Source organism: Monocercomonoides exilis (assembly GCF_001643675.1).
Source record: "Monocercomonoides exilis strain PA203 chromosome Unknown scaffold8-1962414, whole genome shotgun sequence".
Classification (NCBI taxonomy): domain Eukaryota; phylum Preaxostyla; order Oxymonadida; family Polymastigidae; genus Monocercomonoides; species Monocercomonoides exilis.
The window spans coordinates 77,002-99,939 of NW_027150553.1; the positions used below are offsets into that span (position 1 = coordinate 77,002).

Below are 22,938 nucleotides of genomic sequence, written 5' to 3' on the forward strand. Positions count from 1 at the left end.
TCTCTTTTTGTTATTTTGTGTTTTCTCTTTGAATGTTTATTGAAAAATATTTAACATCAACAAGTTGGCTGAATTGTAATCGTACAATTATGTCAATTCCATTGAATTTCGAAAAAAAGTTCATTAACATTTTTTGGGCTTCGATTCTCAAACCTCCACCAAATTCTCTCTTTGCCAAATGCTGCAATGAAGGAAATTGGTGTTGAATCTCACAAATTGAAACCTGGAAGATTGACTTCTTTTGATGAGAACAGCCATCGCTTGAAGCTGTGCGAATGGGAATAGATGAAAAGTGGAGATAGTTAGTGTAACGCTCTTCATGTTGAATGTAAAAATGCAAATCTCAGAATTTCATTGTGTTAATTTCACAATTGTTTTTGTTTAGAAAAAGAGTATGGAGGTGGAGTATTATTTTGCAGATATTTGGAAAATGTCAATTTCGCAAAATCAAATTTCACGAATTGTTCGGCTGCTCATGGAGGAGCAGTTCACACAATGTATCCGCAAACGAATTCTGTTTGGACATTCTCAGAAAACAGAGTTTAAAGTTGTTCAATAACAAACTATTGCGGAATTGGTTGGCACTTTTCCCTCTATTACACACCATCAGATGCAAAATTCCTATTCAAAAGTTGCGTCTGCATTGCAAATACTGGCGGAGATGCGGCTGGTTCTTTAACATTTCGTTATCCTCCGAATAACAAGCTCAACCTGTTTTTTGTTAATGACTGTCAATTCACAAATAACAAACTGACTGCTTCTTCCTCATTTGGAGGTGCCGCCATTTTTTTCTATTAAACTTATTTTTGGATGAATAGAATGAAATTCATCTAATTCTGTTTCTTCGATGGCATCTCCGCAACAAATGGCAAAGGAAACGATGTGTTCTTCATGGCAATGCAACACCCAATCTCCATTCCAGCAATGTGGATCAACAACAGAATCAAAAAGAGTCTGGAATGCAGGAACTGCTGATGATGTAGAGTACAACAGATGGCTTCCTCTCATAACAACATTCAAAATCGTGTCAAATAATGGAGCAAACACCGATCTCTGCGGAATCACACAGCTCATTCCATGCAAAACAATAGAATTCGCTCTTGTTCGCATGACAGATACCCAAGACGCCTCCCTCACTCTTCTTTCCTCAACATTTGTTCCCATTCAAACACTCACTTTCAGCGTAGCTGAAACAAAAATCACTGGAAATGATAAACTTTCTCATAATTTTCACAACTATTTCTTCCAATTCTGATAATTTTCCATATCATGTATATATTCATGAACTTTCATATCACTTTCAACTGATGCACATATCATCGCTTATTTTTTCAAAAATCCTTAACGTCCTCTCAGAAATCTATATCTCTTCGATATTTCCTCATTTGACTTCTCTTCTTCATCCAATGAAAATGACGCTGCAGAAAAATTGATTCATTGCTCTCTTCTCTTCAAAATGTATTCATTCGATCAGAGCTGACAGTTTTTCAAAAACTTTTATTTCCTCAACTTTCCGATTTCAACTTGCTTATATCCGATTCACTCTACTGCCTTATATAATTTTTCTTCAAATATGCCATTTCCTCTTAATTGCTTTTCTTCCTCGTTTCATTTTCAACTATTTGTTGTGATTTTGATGTTGTGAAATCTCTCAAAGATCATTTACATCATCGTTCGTTCTAAATAACGTCTTCTGCCCTGCTCCTTCTGTTTTCTGTGAATTCTTTCAATCAAAAAACGAAAAACCCAGAATTGATTCAGTTGTTGATAACGTGCAAACTTTTCTTTGCTTTGTGGAGAATCACTTCCGTCGAAATATAACTTCAGCTGATGTATCATCGAGAATAAGTATTTCTTTGTTTCTTTCAAGTTGCAACGAAGGATGAGGTGTGGCACTGAACTCGATGAAAGTTGAATGAAATGAAAAAACAGTATCATTTTTGTTGTTCATTGAAGAAAGAGTTGATTTGAATGAAATGAATGAATTTATCCAAATTGCCTTTTTTCTTCGTTGGAGTCGTGATTGAAAAATGAAAAGAAAGCTCTTTTATCGATTGACTGAAGAGATGAAGGAAAGAAAATGAAATAATTTTCGGATTAATTTGGTGGCTCTGCCGAATTGAATGGTTTAATTGTGTTTGTAGTTCGATTCTCTGAACCAGCAGAAAGTGTTTAAAAAATGCGAAAATGAAAAAGATGAAGGCGAAGAGGGCAAGGTGATAGAAAATTCAATAAATAATCTGATCAAATTTGTGAGAAAATGATTCGAAGGCTTAATGTGATGGCGTTGATTAATGAAAATGTCGCATCTGAATCGTGCAGTTCAAGTTTGTTTGAAAATAGAAATCCAAATAATGTGCCTGATAATCTGCAATAAATCAACGAAGATTGACATCTGTTGCTAATTGGCAGAATTCGAATAACATTCTTGTCTTTTCCTTTTGAAACTGAAAATGATGTTTATCCTTTTGAGTTGACAACACAAACGAACATAACATTCTTTGAGGATATTGGAAAACAAAACAAATGAAGAAGAAGGCAAAGAAGAGGAAAAAGAGGAAGAAGAGAAAGAGAAAGAGAAAGAGAAAGAGAAGAAGAACGAGAAGAAGAGGAGAAAGAAGAAGAAGAGGAGAGAAAGAAGAAAGAAAAGAAGAGAAAGAAGAGAAAGAAAAGAAGAGAAAGAAGAGAAAGAGAATGACAAGACATATTGCAAAAGTCTATGAATTCTAATAAAAATCCTATTTCTTCATTAAATTCCTCTTCTTCTTCCTCCTCCTTCTTCCTCTTCTTCTTCTTCCTCTTCCTCTTCCTCTTCCTCTTCCTCTTCCTCTTCCTCTTCCTCTTCCTCTTCCTCTTCCTCTTCCTCTTCCTCTTCTTCCTCTTCTTCCTCTTCTTCCTCTTCTTCCTCGTCTTCTTCTTTCTTCTTCTTTTCTTCTTCTTCTCTCTTCTTCATTTCTTCTTCCTCTTTCTTTATTCTTTCCTCTTTCTCTTCTCTTCTCTTCCTGATTCTGTTGCTCCATAAATCTGTCCCGTGACAATTTCTTTCGTTATTTTATTTTTTTTTCCTGTTCTCCTCTTTGCCATTCTCAGATCTCAATATGTGTTCCTCCAAATGTTCATGAATCACTTTTCCTTTTTCAAAAGCCTCGATGAATGCTTCATTTCCAGCTCTCTTTCTGTGAATGTGAGTTTCTCGTTCACATCTTTCACAACTTCAATTAGAAAATTGGCTATTGCTGGACCATCCTTCATCCTTTCCGCGTTTTTCATCTCTTTTTTTGGTCAATGCCTCATCGGCCTCCCTTCCCAAAAGCTCCTCTTCTTCCTCGTGTGGCTCATCCACCTCTTCTCATCTTCTGTGCGTGTTGAGCCAGATGTCCCATTAAGAGAGAAGGATGAAGAATTAGAAAAAGCTGATAATCAAAGGGGTGGTTTAAGTGGATGCTTCTTCTTCATCCGCTGATTCTGCATCTGATGAGCTTTCCTTGTCCCTCTGCGGGGCAGCTGGATAACAGCGAAGTTCTTGTCTTCCTTCTCTTTCTTCTCTTTTCAACTTCTCTTCTTTTTTGAATGAAAATGCAAAGAACAGTGTTAATCTTCAACTGGCTTGGCATGCTTTTCGCAGAAGTCTGAATGACACTCTTCTTCCCAGCTGTCACTTATCCCCTAACATTCATGCATCTTATGCAAATTGCCTTGATGCCTCCGTTTTCAGCACTTCCTTTGCACTTCTCTATGTTTTTGACAACTCATCACGTCTCTTTCACCTCTTTCTGCATCTGTCAGCTTGGCTTCTCGTGTGTCCTGCTGTGTGATTGTGCATTCAAATAAATCGGCTGCTCAATCGCTTCGCTGTTTGCTTCGTCTGCTGCTCAATGAGCATGTCCACTTCATCTCCTGTTCGCTTTCTTTGTCTTCCTGTCGCTCTCCTCTGAACTCTCTTTCTCTTTTCTTTTGATCTTTTGGTGGCTGTTCATATGTTTGCAGGTTCCTTTCGTGGGATTTTTCTTCTTCTTTCTTCTTCTTCTTTCTTCTTCTGAAGCGATGTTTGTAATCTGATGCAATGAAAGACGATATCTCCAAAGGCTTCTCTTAATTCATCTTTCTTTGCCTCTGGTATTTTGAACAGCCCTTCTTCTTCTTCTTTCTCCTTTCTTTTCATCTCCTTCTGCTCTTTGAACTTCTTCATCGCTCAACTGTCTTCTGTCTAATTGATCTGAATGTTGGCTTTGCATTTCCCTCTCTTCTTTCTCTTCTTCTTTGACTTTTTCCTTTTCTTCATCAACTTCATTTTCCGGTTTCTCTATTTTCTCATCATTTTTTCCTGCTTCTTCTTCTTCTGGCTCTTTCTTTTCTTCATTCACTTCAACTTTTTCTTCTTCAGTTTTTTTTGTTCTTCTTTCTTTTCTTCTTTCTCTTCTTCAGAGACTTGTCTCTCCTCTTCTTCTTCTTTTTCTTCTTCTTTTTCTTCTTCTTATTCTTATTCTTTTTTTCCAACTCTGAATCGTGCTATTTCTCTTTATCTTTCAAACCATCATAAACTCAGTCATCATCTCATCTCAATCTTTGCCATCTTCCTTCTCTTGAACCCCAATTCACTTGGAATGTCTTCAATGCTTCTTTCAATGCAATGGATGGGTGGCAGACGAGGAAAGTTCAGTTTGGCAGACACAGAAGAAGATTAAATGATTAAGAGAGAGAACATCTTCAGAGCAAACAGCTCATCCACACGCACATTGCAGCTGGGGGTGAGAGATGGATAACACAATGAATGAAGACTTTTGGGGTTGGATGAAGGGCAAGAGGAGAATGAGGAAGATGAAGAAGAAGTTGATGAACAAGAAGAAGGAGAAGATGTGTTGGAGGAGAATGAAGAAGGTGTTGATATGATTGGCAATTGAGATGAAAGTGAGGAAGAGGAAGAAGAAGATGATGATGATGTTGGCGAAGCAAATGGAGGGTGATCATGAAGGTGAATGTGAAAGAGGAAGAATCTCTTCTTCTCCTGGTTCTGCTTCTGGTTCTGTTTGTTGCTCTGCTGCAGAACAGCTCGCTGAAGAGCATTCCTTTTCATCACTCAAAACACTTTCTGTCGAAGTGGCTGAAGCTGACATTGACAAGCTCCGATTCTTCCATTTCTTCTTGCGTCTTCAATTTCCATCTCCTCTTTTTTTTTCCTTTCCCTAAAAATCTGTCATTTTTCTCTTTCTCTCTCTTTCTCTCTCCTTCCCTCTCCGCCTTTGCAGATGGTCCTGCTCCTCTCTTTCCAATCCCCTTCTTTCAACAAGCTTCTCATCCATTCAGCGTGTACCATCCCCAATCGACTGCACGTGCCATTTCTCTCCAAATGGAAGAGAGCGAAGATATGTTGCAGCTTTCACTCAGACCGTTGATGCTCCGCTTCCAAAAAAAGAAAGAAAAAAGACACATTTGCTTTCTTGTTGGGAAAGTGGAGTGAAGAAGCGGAACCTTGTCGAGCAGACAACCAATGGCGATGATGCAACTTCACACAAAAGAATTGTTGGAAAGAACAAAAATCCAAAAAGAGACAAATAAAAAATGAAAGCAGATTGTGAAACGGAAACAAAAAATAAATATCTTCAAAATTCAGACCATTTTGAGAAAAGAAAAAGTTGCTGAACAACACACACAAACAAACAAGCAAACAAACCTCTCACGCAATGGCAATGACGCACCATTCATATGAGCATTTCCGATTCCAGGAACAAACGGAAAAGCCACTGGCTTGTCGCCTTTGTGAATTATTCATGAATCGATTTCTTTTTTAAAAAATAAAAATGTTATCCTCTTCAAAGACACAATATCGCTTCCCATACGAGGATGGACAATCGACAAAGTGGAAATGGAGGAGACACATTTGTCGGTGCAGTCTTCCAAAAAGAGAATAAAATCAGAATTGCATGAACAAAATCATTTCTTCTTTCATGAAATCCAACTCCCTCCTTCGCTTGCTTCGTTCCATCTGCCCATTGCAAAATAAAATATTCTTCGCTTCTGGAAGCGCGGATAAGAAACACCCGAAATGCAAATTGTTCAAACATTCATTTCGCAAAAAGAGAAAAATCACAAATGGAAATAAAAAAATCTGGCTTTTTTATTTAAAAAATGCATACACATCTGAAACACATTGAATTAGGCATTTTGTGAAATTTTATGTTGGCCTTTGCAATTTGCAACGAGGCCTGTGCGATTGAATGCTTCAAAATCTGTTCGAGAACAAAATGTTTTTCAAGCGCGCTTGACAATTGCTTGACGCAGATAAAGTTATCTCCCCAGTTCCATTTTGAATTCGCACAAAGAACTGTTGCTCAATCCCACAAAAAACGAATCGAATAATTGGATCAAAACCAAATCAAAATTACAGAATCTTTTTTTTTTTTTTTTAAATTGTTTGCAGAATGTTTTTGAGAGACAACAACAAATTCATATAAAAAAAGTTAAAAAAAAAAAAAACAGAAATAAAATGAAATCAAATCAATAAATTTTTTTTTTGCTTTTGTCCTCACAAATAAGCAAGTTGGACTCAACTTCAAAAAAGCGAAATGCTCTTGAAAACTCACAACAATGTCTTCAAATCCTTCTTCCTCAAGTCTATCATTCAATCCGTTACATTGTTTTCAATATATTTTATCAATTGACTTTTTCATTTTTTTCTGACTCAAATTTCTTGAAAAATATGATGTGAGATAAATTATAATGATGAAAACATTCGAATTGTTTATTTTGAATGTTTTTTTAAATAAAAATACACATTACACAATGCATAATTGTTGTCAAATTATTCTCACTTTTCATGAGAAACAAACTGAATTGTGATGAAAGAGATTTTTCGATAATAAACTACTCAATGGAATGAAAAATAGAAAAAATATTTCTTATGTTTTTGATTGGAAAGGAAGAAGCTTGTGAACAAAAACTTAAAAAACAGTAAATTTCGCACATGCATTTTGAAGTGTTAAAATTTCCAGCAACATGCAAATTTTAGGAGATACAGATATATCACAAAATACCGGACAAGATCGATTTCACAACAACCGCTAGAAGAAAAATTCTGACAATTTTCCTCAAAATACATCTCATCAATACAAACTCACATGGCATACAAGACTTTCAAAATAACTTCATATGTGCTCGGAAAAAATTGTTATTTAATTCTCGGAGAAACTCAAAATCCTATTTCTCCGAAATTTCAAATAATAATTTTTTCAATATTCAGTCTTCATGAAAATGGAAGTTTTACATGCCAAATGAGTTTGTATTGATGAGATATGTTTTGAGGAAAATTGTCACAGTTAGACCTCTTGCAGTTATTGTGAAATCGATCTTGTCCGGTATTTTATGCGATATCTGTATTTCAGTTTTGTTTCAAATTTTCATAACTTGAAAAGAAATGAAAACTAAATATATTAATTTGCAGAATAAACATTAATTACAAATTCCTTTGTTTTTCCATTTCTGTTCAATTTTGATTCTTCAGAAACGGAAATTTAATAATGAAAAAAAAAAAGAAATAATGAGAAAAATGCAATTTGCATCAACCATATTTGTAACATTAATGTTTCACTAAGGCTGACAATTGCACGAATATTCAATTACTTTCTATGCTTTATTCATTTGTTCATCAGTTCATTTTCCATGCAAATAATCATAAAAATAATGACTTCTGCTTTTGAAATGAAAAATTCAATGGAGTTGTGCAGTATTTTGAAGACAATCAATTCCTGATTCAAAAAACATCGAGTTTTACACAAATTTTTGTTACAATTAATGCTTTATTACCATTTATAATATAGCTTTATACAGAAAAACAATTTGATTGTTTATCGATAATAGTTATTTAAGAAAAATTATTTTTCACGAAGGGATATTCTTTTAAATTTTTCTTCTGTCAATTTTTCAACCTTTGATTTTTTCAAAGCTGTGTGATTGTTCTTTTTATCACAACTTTTTTTGGGGTGATAACTTTTCTTGATTGCTTGTCATAGGAAAGAGATTTCAAATTCAAATTCTCAATTCATCGTGACAGTTACAAAAATAAATGTGCGAGCTGAAATAAAGACGAATATCTCTTGAATATGCTTGTTCTCTTTTCAGTGTTCATTTTCCAATATTCAAAAAATATTTTTGAATCGATAATTATGAATCAAAAAATATGGGACAAAATGTTTGACTTCAGGCATTTTCATTGAAAAATTATGCACTTTTGATAGACTATTTGTGATCAAAAAATTAGAAAAAAATGTGTTTATTTTTTGAAATACATGTGATGTCACACAATATGATGTTATTATATCAATGATATTTGCTTGCAGATATGAAAATCAAATTTATTTTGAAATCTGATTAAGTTTAAAAATGATATAAGTGAAACATTTTTTCAAACTTTGTGCATAAAAAGCTTGAAAGTCCATATTTTCCCCCATATATTTTTTATAATAATCACCCAACTGAATAATTAGCACGATGTCTAAATTGAAATATTAAATGAAAATTAATAACAAATTATCAATGATTGTTGACAAATCCAAAAACAATATATTTTCGATCTTACAATATCCAATGACTGTTTACGGAAAAATTTGAAAGAAAAAATGCATAAACAAATAAATACTCATTAAGGCTATAATGTGACAAAAGATGATATCAATTAAACATCTGCGTCACCTTCAAAAATGTCAGTCCACGTCAGTCAGTGCCAGACACTTTTTTTTTTAGTTCAGTTTTGTTTTATTTAACTATTTGAAAACAAAATATGGCTCAGAATAAAACTTTTACGAAAAAATTATTTTATTGAAAAAAAAATTTCAATCCTGTTTTCAACAACAAACCTTAATGAAATGTTATTTCATCTTAGTTCTTTTTTTCTCTTTCACAAAAGCTATAACTTTCAGTTCAAATAAACAAATTAATTGCTCAATTTGTTTGTTAATGTTTTAGAAAAATTGTTTTCTTTTTTGCATTTTCATTAATGAATATATTTGAAAAGAATAAAACTTGATTGCATTTTTATGTACAAAAAAATTTTAATCTTCAATAGACATCTTTCATGATCTTTAATAATGTTTTTATCATTTTCTATAGAAAATTTTATTCTTTTTATTTTGAATAGTTTGTTTTATCAAGAAAAACCATTTTCTGGTAATTTTTGAATAAAGTTTAATCAAGGAATAATAACCAATGAATATGAAAGAAATTCTTTTCTTTTTGTGTATATGTTCTAATAAAAAATAATAAAGACAAATAAAATAAAAGATTGTTTCATTTTTTTCCTTTTTTTCTCTTTGCAAAAGGCAAAAAAGCATGCTAAGCATGCGAAAACACATCAAACTGTCTTCAACTCCTAGCACAAAAACAACTAAAGCAAAAACTGAAGAGCGAAAGAAAAACTTTGATCCAAAAATATCCATTTTCAATAGCAAACAAAAATTCCATGAAAAAGTGGTCAGAAATTATTTCAAAAAATTTCTGTTGAACAAAAATATCAGGAACCACAGCCATTGTAATTTCTATAATTATTCAATCTATAATAATAATATTGGCAAGACCATACACAATCAATTCTTCTGTAAACCTTTGGCATCCATTTTTATTCACCTCACCCTCTCGAATTCTTTTCCTCCGGTGCCCCACATCTTTTGGCTCCTTATCCCCATCTCCATCCACTTCTTCTTCTCTTTTTTTCCCATCTTTCCACCTTCTCCGCAAATTGAAAATTGCCCTCGTTGCCTCTTCCTTCTTAACCTTTTCTTCTTTTCCCTTTTCTTTTTCCCGTCTCTTCGTTTCCTTTTCTTTTTCACGTCAAATAATTTCCTTCTCATCATCCTCCTCTGCCATTCTTCGCTCTTCTGCTTTTTTCAGTTTCATATTTGGATTCTGTCTTTGCTTCTTCTCCTCTCCTCCTCATCTCTTTCAACTCTTCCAGCTCTTCTCGTTCTCGCTGCGCTCTCTCTTCTGCATCAACAACCCACTCCTCCCCCATCGCTTCTTCTTCCTCTTCCTTCATCCTCTTTCTCTCCTCCTCTTCTCTCTTTTATTTCTCATGCTCAACGCCAGCAGTACCATCTTTGCTGCCAACTCCTCCAATCACGCTTCCACACTAGCGCAACTACAACCCCTTCTTCCTGACACTGAACTGCCTCTGCAGCTGTCCGATCCTCTTCTATCCTTCTCCTCGTCCCGCACTGATGCCTCTTCCTCAACACGCTCCCCCTTCATCCTCCTTCATTTTCTTTTCTTCTTGCCTCCTCTCCTCTTCCATCCTCTGTGCATGCTCTGGCTCCCTCATTCACATGTTTCGCTCGTTTTCCCTCTCTTCATGATTCTTCCTCTTTTTTCTCCCCTCCTGCCCTCACCTCTCGTTCCTCGCTTAATCGCTTCTTAACAAACAGCTCCTCGCTCGAATACATCACCCGCTCCGAGACCTCACTTTTTGTTCTGCTCTCCTTAATCGCCTCTCATTCTATCCTCCAATACACAAGCCGCTCTGTGTTCTGCCCTAAAAACTTGAAGTGGTATTTCCTTAATCGCACAATCCTGTATGCCCCGTTCACAATTGTCTAAGAGACAGCCCGCACTACCGTAACTCCCTCATTACAAACTCCAGCCGCATCTGCAACCCGCTGCTTGTTCTTTCGAAGTTCAAAAGCAAAGAACAGAAAAACACTCCTAATGCGCATGCTGTGATCCCATCCTGCATTTCCAACCACACTTATAAAGCAAGCATTCCACTCACTGCTGAACTTGTTTCCTAGACATTCACCCTTCACCATCTGATCTCTTCCTGTTTCTCTAGCTTTGCACTATAGTTCTCACCATAAACTCCTCAACCACCCACACATCCCCCATTCTTCCCCAATCTCCTTTTCCCATTTTCAAACATCATAAAAAAACACCAGTAACTGCAACTCCATCACCACAACCAACCCTGCCACTGTTCTGCTCTTTCCAACATCCACTTCCCGCTGTCAAACACCCACCACGCAACGCTCATTCCCACATGCGCAATCCACCTCTTTCAGCCATTCATATCTTTCGCCTAACCTCTCAACTCCTGCCATTGTAAAAGTTCTAATAAGCGCATCTTTTGTCTGCTTCATATAAACACGAAGAACACGCTTTAATGATTGAAATAAGTAAGAAAAAATTTAAGAAAAATTGAAAAAATAAAAATAATTCAAAAACAATAAACAAAAGAATTTAAACAAGTTGAAAACTTTAATATAACATACAAACAAGTTAAACCCCAAACATCTGAAAAAATGGACTATTGACTTAATTCACGTCTGTGACAGGCAGTGACGTGAGTGCCGCGGTATTTATACAATAAAAATGATCACGACACAACCCATTATGCAATTAATATTTGAAAATGAATTTCAAAGAAAAAAAATAACTATTAATATAAACAAAATCATATAAAAAAAATTAAAATATATATTTATTGCTCTTTTTAATTTTAATTTTTCATTTTTTTTTTTTTTGCATATGTGAAATTCAAAAAAATCGAGTGAAAAAAAGTTTTTTTCTGTCACGTCATGTCACTCCAAAAATGTTCACGTCAAAAGGCATGTGATGCAGATGTTTAATATCAATAACAATGGATGTGATTTGATCGGGTTTTGAAAGAACTCATGAGGAAATTTAATAATGTTTCAATGAGAATTGTGAGTGAAATGACAAATTTTCACTCCAAAAAGAGCTCATGAAAAGAAAAGTTAACGAGAGATCAGCTTTAGGATATTTCTGACGGAATCATAAACATCCATTTTATTACTGAAAATAGTTATAAAATATTACTCAAAGTATTTTCAGTAATGTTATTATGGTTAAGCAGATCGAATGAAATATTTTGAGCTGGAATGACAACTGGCTGAGTGCGAGATAAGTCAGTGAATATTTTCTGCAAAAATGATGATAATATTTTGTGAGATGGTATGAGACAGCAACAGCGAATCACTGATGAAAGAACGAACAAGATGATTTTTATGAAAAGCATCTTTGGAGAAAATACGGCAATTTGTGTGCTGAAAGAATAAGTATTTTTGAGTTAACTTTTTTTATTGTTCCATTCATTAAAAAGATATTTCCATTTGTTGCCTTCTCAGAATGCAAGGACCCGACTTTTTATTTAAGTTTAGAAGCCTTTAACAGTTCTGAGCAGTATATGGAGTTTGGAAGGAGGGAACAAATGACTTTTGTACATGCATGACAGGAGCTTTAATGAACTTAATTCTTGATAAAAACCTTCCCGTTTTGAGATAAAACGGATGAAAAATTGAATTTAGCAATTTACAGAAAAGCTGGAAATGGATGTATTTTGGAAAGAAATGGATGGATATTGAAACATCTTGAATTATTATGAATATTGAAGAAATATTGAAAAACGATTGGATTTGATGATGGTTTGTTGGGAAAAACGAACATTGCAGATACTAAATATTTATTGAAACTGATCAAAAAATTCGCTTTGAAAGTTTGTTAAATTTATAATTTTTATAAGAATTTTTCAATCGATTTTTTGATGCGGGATGTTGAAATAACGAAAGATTGGATGGATTTGAAGAAGAAGAAAGAAAACAGTGAAGGAAAAAGCAAATGGGAAGATTGATGAAATTCAAGATATTACAGAGATGCATATCATTGGGCTTTGGAAAAGGCTGCTTTTGAGAAAAGAAGATTATTTTAAATGTGAAAGAAGTGAAGGGAAAGAGGAGGAGATGAAATGAAAAACGAGGAAAAGAAAAATTTTCATTTGTAACCTTTTTTTTGTTGGAAAGAAAAAAGGATTGAACAAAAAGTGTGAAGGATTCAAAGGCTGCTCATTGCGCGAAGAATGCACAGAAACAAAAGATTAGAGCACGAAGATAAGAATTTCACAATGTTTCTCTATTTATTTGCTGTTCCTTTCTTCAAATGAAGATATTCAATCATTGTTATCATCATCATCGTCTATATCTTCTTCTTCTTTCTTCTTCCTTCTCTCTTCTTCCTTCTCTCTTCTTCCTTCTTCACCAGAAACCTGAAATTGTCCATTAACAACACTCATCATTCTTCTCTTTTCTTATCTTTCGATTCATTCTTCGTCAACAAACAAATACGCAGAATTCCATTTTACCTTCATATATTTCTCCGCGTTTCACCATATTTCTCCGAAACTTCTTCAAATCTTCTTTTCAACTCAAAACGATATCTTCTCTTCATCGTCGTTATTCTCCTCCTTTTTCTCTTCCTTTTTCTTTGTCTTCTTCTTCTTCTTCTTCTTCTTCTTCCTCTTCCTCTTTTTTTTTCTTTGTCTTTCTTTTCATTTTCATCTTTTTGATAATCATCTCATTTTCACAACTAATTTTTCAACTCTCACTTCTCATTCTGAATGATGTTGGGTGTCGCATTCTTTTCCTGTCCACTTCCTCTGAACATTCGCATTCAACATTAAAACATCTGTCAAAATTTTTTTGAAAAGTTCCTTTTGTTTAATTTTCAAATAAAGAAAAAATTTTATATTTCGATAAAATTTCTGTTCCCACTTACGAAACTTCACTTTGAATAAAATAATAACATTGTCAAGATTGTGTTTTCATGACAGCAAAATTTGGTGAGTGGGAACAGAAATTTGATCGAAATATGAAAATTTAATTTTATTTGAAAATGAAACAAACGGAACTTTTCAAAAAAATTTAGACATCTCTTTTCTCCCTTTTCTCCCTTTTCTCCCTTTTCTCCTTTTTCTCCCTTTTCTCCCTTTTCTCTCTTTTCTCCCTTTTCTCCCTTTTCTCTCTTTCTCTCTTTTGCTTTTGTCTTTTCATACAGCCATTTCTTTTCCAAAGGCAACATTTCAGCCTCTCTTCAGAATGTGCATATTCTCCATCAGAGTAAATGGCATTCATCTTTCACTTCTCTTCTGCCACACACTTAGACACTCCCAAACACACACTCTCTCAACTGTTGCTGTGGCAGATCCAAATGAATGCATCCCTGAAGCGATTTGAAATGTGAATGAAAAAATAAAAAAGAAATGAATTGGTGAAAAGAAATGACTGAACTCAATTCTAAGAGTGTTTCTGAGGGTTTTGGTGCAAAAGCAAAAGAGCAGAAAATATAAGACTCAACATAATTTCACAGGTTAATTACTTTTCACTACTTGGCTTTTCATTTTCATTCACTTATAATTTGTTAAACGAACGTCAAAAGAAATAAAAATATGAATAATTAATCTTGAGTTTTTTTCTGTTTTGAAAAAATTGTTTGAATAACAAAATGCCACACTGCCAAAAATCATGCAATCACTTTATGCTCATTTTCTTATTTATTTAAAGATGATAAACAGTTTTTTTAAAAAAAATATTCAAATATGATCAAGTATATAATATTTATTTCAAATAATACTTTTTAACGATTGACTTTTTTCTGCTTATATTGCAGGACGAGCAGCAAAACCGAAGCGTTGAGCGGTAAAATAAGATATACAACAGATATGCAAAAATTGAAAAGTGATCCATTGAAAAGGGACAAGGATGGAAGAACAGAAGCAATGCGATGGATTGTTGAGAAAATGACAGAACCTCCGTTGGAAATGAGACATGAAACAACGCTTCATGATAAAAATGGTTGGACAATGGCAATGCTGTGGATTGGATTTACCCATACGGAACCTCCACAATGGATGAGACATGATATAACTCTCGGAAATAATAATGGATCAACGATGGCAATGATATGGATCACAAACATCAAAACAGAGCCACCAGAATGGATGAGGCATGATATTGCGCTTCCCAATAAAATTGGATCGATAATGGCCTTTTATTGGATTATATACGTTAATTCAGAACCGCCGAAGTGGATGAGACACGATATTGCATATACAAATTATAAAGGATGCTCAATGGCTATGTATTGGATTGAATTTGTGAAGACAGAGCCACCAATGTGGATGAGACATGATATTACACTTACCAATAAGAATGGGTACACAATGGCCATGCTATGGATTTATAATTTCAAAACAGAACCCCCAGAATGGATGAGACACGATATTTCACTTGCTGATAAAGACGGATGGACAATGGCTATGTATTGGATTCACTTTGTCAAGATGGAACCGCCAGAATGGATGAGACATAAAATAACACTTGGCAAAAAGGATGACTGGACAATGGCGATGCTATGGATTTATCATGTCAAGACAGAGCCACCAGAATGGATGAGACACGATACAACACTTAAAGATTCTGATGGATGGACAATGGCCATGCTGTGGATTGAATATGTGAAGACAGAACCACCAATGTGGATGAGACATGATATTACACTTCGCGATAGCGGTGGAGAGACAATGGCTATGCTGTGGATAAAGGAGGTCAAGACAGAACCACCTTTATCAATAAGACATGCAATAATACTTACAGATAACAATGGTGAAACAATGGCGATGAAGTGGATTCAATTTGTGAAGACAGAGCCACCAGAATGGATGAGGCATGACAACGAAATTGCTGACAAAGAAGGACGAACAATGGCAATGCATTGGTTAAAGGAAGTTAAGACAGAACCTCCTTTATGGATGACAATGGATAACGCACAAGGCAACAATGATGGGAGGACATTGTCAATGAAGTGGATTGTGGAGAAAAAAACAGAACCTCCCGAGTGGATGAGGCATGATGTAACATTAGGGAATATCAATGGGAATACGATGGCCATGCTGTGGATTGCACATGCGAAAACAGAACCACCAAAATGGTTGAGGCATGAAAGTGCGCTTGCAGACAATGACGGATGGACGATGGCAATGTATTTTATTATTTGCGTAAGAGCTGATCCTCCAGAGTGGATGAGACACAGTATTACGCTTTCTGATAAGAGTGGAAGGACAATGGCCATGCATTGGATTAGAAATATCAAAACAGAGCCACCAGAGTGGATGAGGCACAATGTTGCTCTGAGAAACAAGGAAGGAAAAACAATGGCCATGTTGTGGATTCACTTTGTTCAAACAGACCCTCCAGAGTGGATGAGGCATGATATTGCGCTTGTTGAAAAATTTGGCAGGACAATGGCTATGATATGGATTGAATGTGCTAAAGCAGATCCACCAGAATGGATGAGACACGAAAATACATTCGCAGACAAAGGAGGACGAACAATGGCTATGATATGGATTGAATATGTGAAGACAGAACCACCGAAATGGATGAGACATGGAAGTTCATTTCCTGATAAAGACGGCAAAACAATGGCCATGCTGTGGATTGAACTCGTGAAGACAAATCCACCAGAATGGATGAGACACGACGTAGCACTCAAAGATAATGACGGGTGCACAATGGCAATGCTGTGGATTGAGAATGTTAAAGCAGACCTACCTGAATGGATGAGGCATGATATTACTCTTGGAAATAAGAAAGGAAAAACGATGGCAATGATATGGGTTGCAAATGCTAAGACAGACCCACCAGAGTGGATGAGACATAACAACGAAGTTGCAGACAAGAAAGGACGAACAATGGCCATGCATTGGATAAAGGAAATCAAGACTGAGACACCACTGTGGATGAGACACAACATTATCCTTAATGACTGTTATGGCTTGACAATGGCGATGATATGGATTACAAATGTCTTTTCAGAGCCGCCAGAATGGATGAGACATGACATTGAACGAACCGATATCCTGGGACGAACAATGTCGATGATGTGGATTCAGTTCACTGAAACTGAACCACCAGAATGGATGAGGCATAAAAATGAATTTAAGGATAAGGCTGGGAAAACGATGATCAACTATTGGGAAGAATATGCGAGAAGAGAGATCCCGGAATGGATGAAATACGATGAATTTGTTGTTGTTGTTGCAGATAATGATGGAGCAACAGATGCAATGCGTTGGCTCAAGGAAATGTTACAAAAGCATCAGAACGAAAGTGGAAAGGAAATACACTTGAAGTTGAAGATAGAATCGGGAAGGGAATAATGCAGATTTATTTGTTGAAGTGAGATCCATTGCCATCACGAATGAAATGATGTATTGCAGCTGGAGATAAGCGCATGATGATGAGTGTTGAAATAGATGCACCAGAAATGGAAGAAGACTGATAATTCCGCAAGAGTGATTGAATCATTTGCATTGAAGATATTATTTCTGAAGCATTAAACAAACGAACCAACAGATTTGCATGTGTGTAAATAAAGGCTGTTTAGCAACATTTCTTAATTCATGACTTTTCTTTCTCTCTTTCTTTGAAGCTGGTTTTGCTCTATTGGCAGATGGTTGGACATGCTTCAAAGATATCTCATTTTGATCTCTTTTCGATTTGCTTTCGATTGTTTTTTCATTTCAGCAGAACAATTGAAGCTGTTCACTTCAAAATTTTTATTTTTGCTTATTTTTCAAAATATATCTTTTCAATTTTTATTTGATTTTGTAAATAATGAATGACAAGCTCAATGTAAATCATCTTATTTTCTTTTTTTCTTTTCTTTTCTTCTTCTTCTTATTTTTTTTTTTCCAATTTGCCAACGTAACCGAAATTTCACTTTGGCATTTTGAAAATGAAATGAGCATTTCTGTGATTTGGAGTTGAGAGAACTGTTATTCTTAGTTGTTGTGCTTTGACGATTTTGTTGCAGCCATTTTGATCAGATTCAACAGTTGCAATTCAGTTAATTATTGAGTCATATTTGTTCATTTTTGGGAATTGAAAGTGTTTCGTTGCTATCTTGAAAAAAACACAGAATATTCACAAAGACAACATGAACTTTGACATTCAGATGGTTCATTTGAAATCACACGAAGTCACAATTTCTGAGAAAGACATAACAAATATCTGTAAGTGTCACATTAATGATTTATTAAAAAAGCTTCGAAGAAATACACATTTTTATATCGCATTGACAAATCACATTACACAATAATATGTGTGAAAAAAATAAAATTGATTATTAAAAAAGGAAATCCTTTTGTGAAATAGGCCCCATTGTCGTTGTTGAAAACTCATTTATTGAAGTGTGAGAAATTCTCTTCAAACACATCTGAATGACAAAAATCAGAGTTCCGATTGAATACTGTCTCTTTCGAATTGTGGAAGAAGGCAAGCTGAAGAACAGATGAAAACCTCGAGGAGAGAGCGTGAATGATTCAATGAAGAAGACTCATGAACTGTTTGAGATGGAAACTATGGAAATGCCATTGAAGAAAGGAGAAAAATAGATGGATCAATCACAATCTTCTGAACATCTTTTCCACTGAAGGAGGTTCAGTTGAATGCATTCGAGGTAAAATGTTCAGACATGATTCTTTTAATGAGAATTGGAAAAGATTTTCTTTTCCATTCACTTCAACAACAGAAACAGAATCCACATTTGTCATGCAGGAGAATTTATATCCAACCACTTCATTCGTGTTGAATCTGATTATACCAATCACTTGAATGTGGATTTGAGGGGTTCGCTGTTTTTGTTGTTGGGTGGAAGAAACGAGATGAATGAGACGAAAACAGCTGTTCAATTCCCATTAGTGGTGGGAAATAATATCTTCCATTCATTTCACGAAGACAAAGAATAATCTTCAATGACTGATCAATATTCTCACATTTCATAATTCTCTGAGCATGCGATGTATTCATCCATCTCTTCATCAACAGCCATGCCATCCATGAGTGATCATGAGGAGGAGGACGAAATCCTTCTGCCCTCATCAGTCTTTGAGGTGGAAGATGTCAGAGCTGGTGATGGGAATGAAGATGTGAAAAGCAAAGGAGGATGTGATATACTCAATCTGGACAATCCTTTCAGAGCATTTGATGCTTCTTGTTCACTTTTGTGGGAGAAATGTTGGCAGATACGCTCCATCTTTTATTTGTGTCTGTTCTGTTGTTGACTTTGATGCTCAATCTGGTTATCGAATTAATAAACATGAAAGATGTTAAATTATCGTCTGCACAACTAATTCAACCAATTCCTTCTTTTCTCTTTCATGTTCCTCTTTCTCTTCGCCATGTTTCTTCTTCTTTCTTCTTTTGTCTTATTTTTCATCTTTATCTCCTTCCCTTTTATGGTTCTTCCACATATTCGTTTATGAGTGCATGAATTTCTGTGGTAACATCTCTGCTGCAATCATCATCTCTCACAGTCCTGACTCCAATTTCTGCTTCTCTTCATTCCTCTGAGCAGGCTTCTCTTTCACTTTCATTTTCTTCAGCTCATCACTCCTCATCGTAGATGCTATCCTTCTTTCCCTTCTTCTTCTTCTTCTTCTTTCCCCTCTTCTTCTTCATATCCTTCCTCTGTTTCCAACTTTAATCTCTTCAACTCTCTCTTCTTCGTGCTCAATACCATAACTTGCACTTCTTCTGTCAATTCTTCATGACTCATCCCACTTCCATTGTGCGTGTCTGTCTTCAACTGAGTTGCAGAATTATTGAGAGAAAATAACTGAATAGAATAAGGGAATGTATTTCTTGATTTAATTAATATTTTTGAGTCAATTGGAGAAGAAGAGGATATTGAAATATCATTCGGGGAATCCGCTTCGGAGAAGAGAGAAAGATGGATTTATTGATAATCTGGTTGGGAAGGAAAAGGAAATGATTCAACAATGGAAAAAAAGAAGAATAAGAGAAAGCAATGAATGGAGAAGGTGTAGGAGTACACATGAAGCTGAATAGAAGTCAAACAATAAATCCTCTTCTTTTCTTTCAAAGAGAATCTTTATTTCCTGTTCCACCCCTCCTCAATTATCAACATTTCTATATTTGCAATTGCTTTTTCATACGAAAAAAGTGCTATCATTCACTAAACATTCATCTCTCCCCTTCTTATCTTTCACTTTCGCTTTCTCTCCGACTTCTCCAACACTTTCCCCAAATGATTGGTCTTTGTCCAATCTCATGTTGCACAAGCTTCAAATCAAAACTTCTTTTTCCTCTTCCTCCTCTTCCTCCTCTTCCTCTTCTTTGCATTTGGCATATTTGTTCACATTTTTTTTAATGATGAATTATTATCATATAAGTTATATAAGAAGTATCTGTCTTCACAGATATGCTGAGATTCATGGAATGAAATATATTGCTTTCTTGATTTTGTTTCATACCAATTTTTTCTTTTCTTTTTCATTGTTTTTTAATTTTTTTTAAATACTTTTTTGTTTTGTGAAGAAGAAACAGAAAACGTCGATGTTTTCTTCGATCATGTGTGCCTTGTTTGAACTTGAGAAGTTTTACACCGCAAATGCTGAAGAAAACTGAAAAGGAAAGAAAGAATGCTATCTGCGTACAGCTTTTCATAAAAAAAGATCATTTCTTCACAGAAGAAGAGAAGTTGGAAAAGGAGAAAAATAAGAAAAAAAATAAAAAAGAAGAGGAAGAAGAAAAAGAAAAAAAAGAAAAGGAAGATGTTTTGATTTGAAGCTTGTGCAACATGAGATTGGACAAAGACCAATCATTTGGGGAAAGTGTTGGAGAAGTCGGAGAGAAAGCGAAAGTGAAAGATAAGAAGGGGAGAGATGAATGTTTAGTGAATGATAGCACTTTTTTCGTATGAAAAAGCAATTGCAAATATAGAAATGTTGATAATTGAGGAGGGGTGGAACAGGAAATAAAGATTCTCTTTGAAAGAAAAGAAGAGGATTTATTGTTTGACTTCTATTCAGCTTCATGTGTACTCCTACACCTTCTCCATTCATTGCTTTCTCTTATTCTTCTTTTTTTCCATTGTTGAATCATTTCCTTTTCCTTCCCAACCAGATTATCAATAAATCCATCTTTCTCTCTTCTCCGAAGCGGATTCCCCGAATGATATTTCAATATCCTCTTCTTCTCCAATTGACTCAAAAATATTAATTAAATCAAGAAATACATTCCCTTATTCTATTCAGTTATTTTCTCTCAATAATTCTGCAACTCAGTTGAAGACAGACACGCACAATGGAAGTGGGATGAGTCATGAAGAATTGACAGAAGAAGTGCAAGTTATGGTATTGAGCACGAAGAAGAGAGAGTTGAAGAGATTAAAGTTGGAAACAGAGGAAGGATATGAAGAAGAAGAGGGAAAGAAGAAGAAGAAGAAGAAGGGAAAGAAGGATAGCATCTACGATGAGGAGTGATGAGCTGAAGAAAATGAAAGTGAAAGAGAAGCCTGCTCAGAGGAATGAAGAGAAGCAGAAATTGGAGTCAGGACTGTGAGAGATGATGATTGCAGCAGAGATGTTACCACAGAAATTCATGCACTCATAAACGAATATGTGGAAGAACCATAAAAGGGAAGGAGATAAAGATGAAAAATAAGACAAAAGAAGAAAGAAGAAGAAACATGGCGAAGAGAAAGAGGAACATGAAAGAGAAAAGAAGGAATTGGTTGAATTAGTTGTGCAGACGATAATTTAACATCTTTCATGTTTATTAATTCGATAACCAGATTGAGCATCAAAGTCAACAACAGAACAGACACAAATAAAAGATGGAGCGTATCTGCCAACATTTCTCCCACAAAAGTGAACAAGAAGCATCAAATGCTCTGAAAGGATTGTCCAGATTGAGTATATCACATCCTCCTTTGCTTTTCACATCTTCATTCCCATCACCAGCTCTGACATCTTCCACCTCAAAGACTGATGAGGGCAGAAGGATTTCGTCCTCCTCCTCATGATCACTCATGGATGGCATGGCTGTTGATGAAGAGATGGATGAATACATCGCATGCTCAGAGAATTATGAAATGTGAGAATATTGATCAGTCATTGAAGATTATTCTTTGTCTTCGTGAAATGAATGGAAGATATTATTTCCCACCACTAATGGGAATTGAACAGCTGTTTTCGTCTCATTCATCTCGTTTCTTCCACCCAACAACAAAAACAGCGAACCCCTCAAATCCACATTCAAGTGATTGGTATAATCAGATTCAACACGAATGAAGTGGTTGGATATAAATTCTCCTGCATGACAAATGTGGATTCTGTTTCTGTTGTTGAAGTGAATGGAAAAGAAAATCTTTTCCAATTCTCATTAAAAGAATCATGTCTGAACATTTTACCTCGAATGCATTCAACTGAACCTCCTTCAGTGGAAAAGATGTTCAGAAGATTGTGATTGATCCATCTATTTTTCTCCTTTCTTCAATGGCATTTCCATAGTTTCCATCTCAAACAGTTCATGAGTCTTCTTCATTGAATCATTCACGCTCTCTCCTCGAGGTTTTCATCTGTTCTTCAGCTTGCCTTCTTCCACAATTCGAAAGAGACAGTATTCAATCGGAACTCTGATTTTTGTCATTCAGATGTGTTTGAAGAGAATTTCTCACACTTCAATAAATGAGTTTTCAACAACGACAATGGGGCCTATTTCACAAAAGGATTTCCTTTTTTAATAATCAATTTTATTTTTTTCACACATATTATTGTGTAATGTGATTTGTCAATGCGATATAAAAATGTGTATTTCTTCGAAGCTTTTTTAATAAATCATTAATGTGACACTTACAGATATTTGTTATGTCTTTCTCAGAAATTGTGACTTCGTGTGATTTCAAATGAACCATCTGAATGTCAAAGTTCATGTTGTCTTTGTGAATATTCTGTGTTTTTTTCAAGATAGCAACGAAACACTTTCAATTCCCAAAAATGAACAAATATGACTCAATAATTAACTGAATTGCAACTGTTGAATCTGATCAAAATGGCTGCAACAAAATCGTCAAAGCACAACAACTAAGAATAACAGTTCTCTCAACTCCAAATCACAGAAATGCTCATTTCATTTTCAAAATGCCAAAGTGAAATTTCGGTTACGTTGGCAAATTGGAAAAAAAAAAATAAGAAGAAGAAGAAAAGAAAAGAAAAAAAAGAAAAATAAGATGATTTACATTGAGCTTGTCATTCATTATTTACAAAATCAAATAAAAATTGAAAAGATATATTTTGAAAAA

The 22,938-nt window shown here is 35.0% G+C and overlaps 4 protein-coding genes across 4 annotated transcripts; 3 read left to right on the top strand and 1 right to left on the bottom strand.

Moving 5' to 3' along the window:
* The first annotated feature begins 9,199 nt into the window (after window positions 1–9,199).
* Window positions 9,200–10,946, top strand: MONOS_18572 (uncharacterized protein). The gene has a single exon (XM_067871603.1). It carries the CDS (start codon window positions 9,322–9,324, stop codon window positions 10,144–10,146), a length of 825 nt encoding a protein of 274 aa, XP_067732753.1. The 5' UTR covers window positions 9,200–9,321; the 3' UTR covers window positions 10,147–10,946.
* Window positions 10,947–14,491: 3,545 nt separating this feature from the next.
* On the top strand, window positions 14,492–17,677 carry MONOS_17120 (uncharacterized protein; the record flags this gene model as incomplete). The annotated part of the gene is made up of 1 exon (XM_067870010.1): window positions 14,492–17,677. One exon carries the CDS (start codon window positions 14,492–14,494, stop codon window positions 16,988–16,990), a length of 2,499 nt encoding a protein of 832 aa, XP_067732754.1. The 3' UTR covers window positions 16,991–17,677.
* A 1,562-nt stretch (window positions 17,678–19,239) lies between these two features.
* On the bottom strand, window positions 19,240–19,906 carry MONOS_17121 (uncharacterized protein; the record flags this gene model as incomplete). The annotated part of the gene is made up of 2 exons (XM_067870011.1): window positions 19,240–19,419; window positions 19,790–19,906. The coding sequence occupies 2 exons, from the start codon at window positions 19,904–19,906 to the stop codon at window positions 19,240–19,242; spliced, it is 297 nt and encodes a 98-aa protein (XP_067732755.1).
* A 527-nt stretch (window positions 19,907–20,433) lies between these two features.
* MONOS_17122 (uncharacterized protein) lies at window positions 20,434–21,118 on the top strand (the record flags this gene model as incomplete). The annotated part of the gene is made up of 2 exons (XM_067870012.1): window positions 20,434–20,550; window positions 20,921–21,118. The coding sequence occupies 2 exons, from the start codon at window positions 20,434–20,436 to the stop codon at window positions 21,116–21,118; spliced, it is 315 nt and encodes a 104-aa protein (XP_067732756.1).
* Window positions 21,119–22,938: the final 1,820 nt, after the last annotated feature.

Bases quoted from the DNA above. Each gene is read 5' to 3' on its own strand.
- MONOS_18572 (XM_067871603.1), top strand. From the start codon at position 9,322: ATGCTAAGCATGCGAAAACACATCAAACTGTCTTCAACTCCTAGCACA.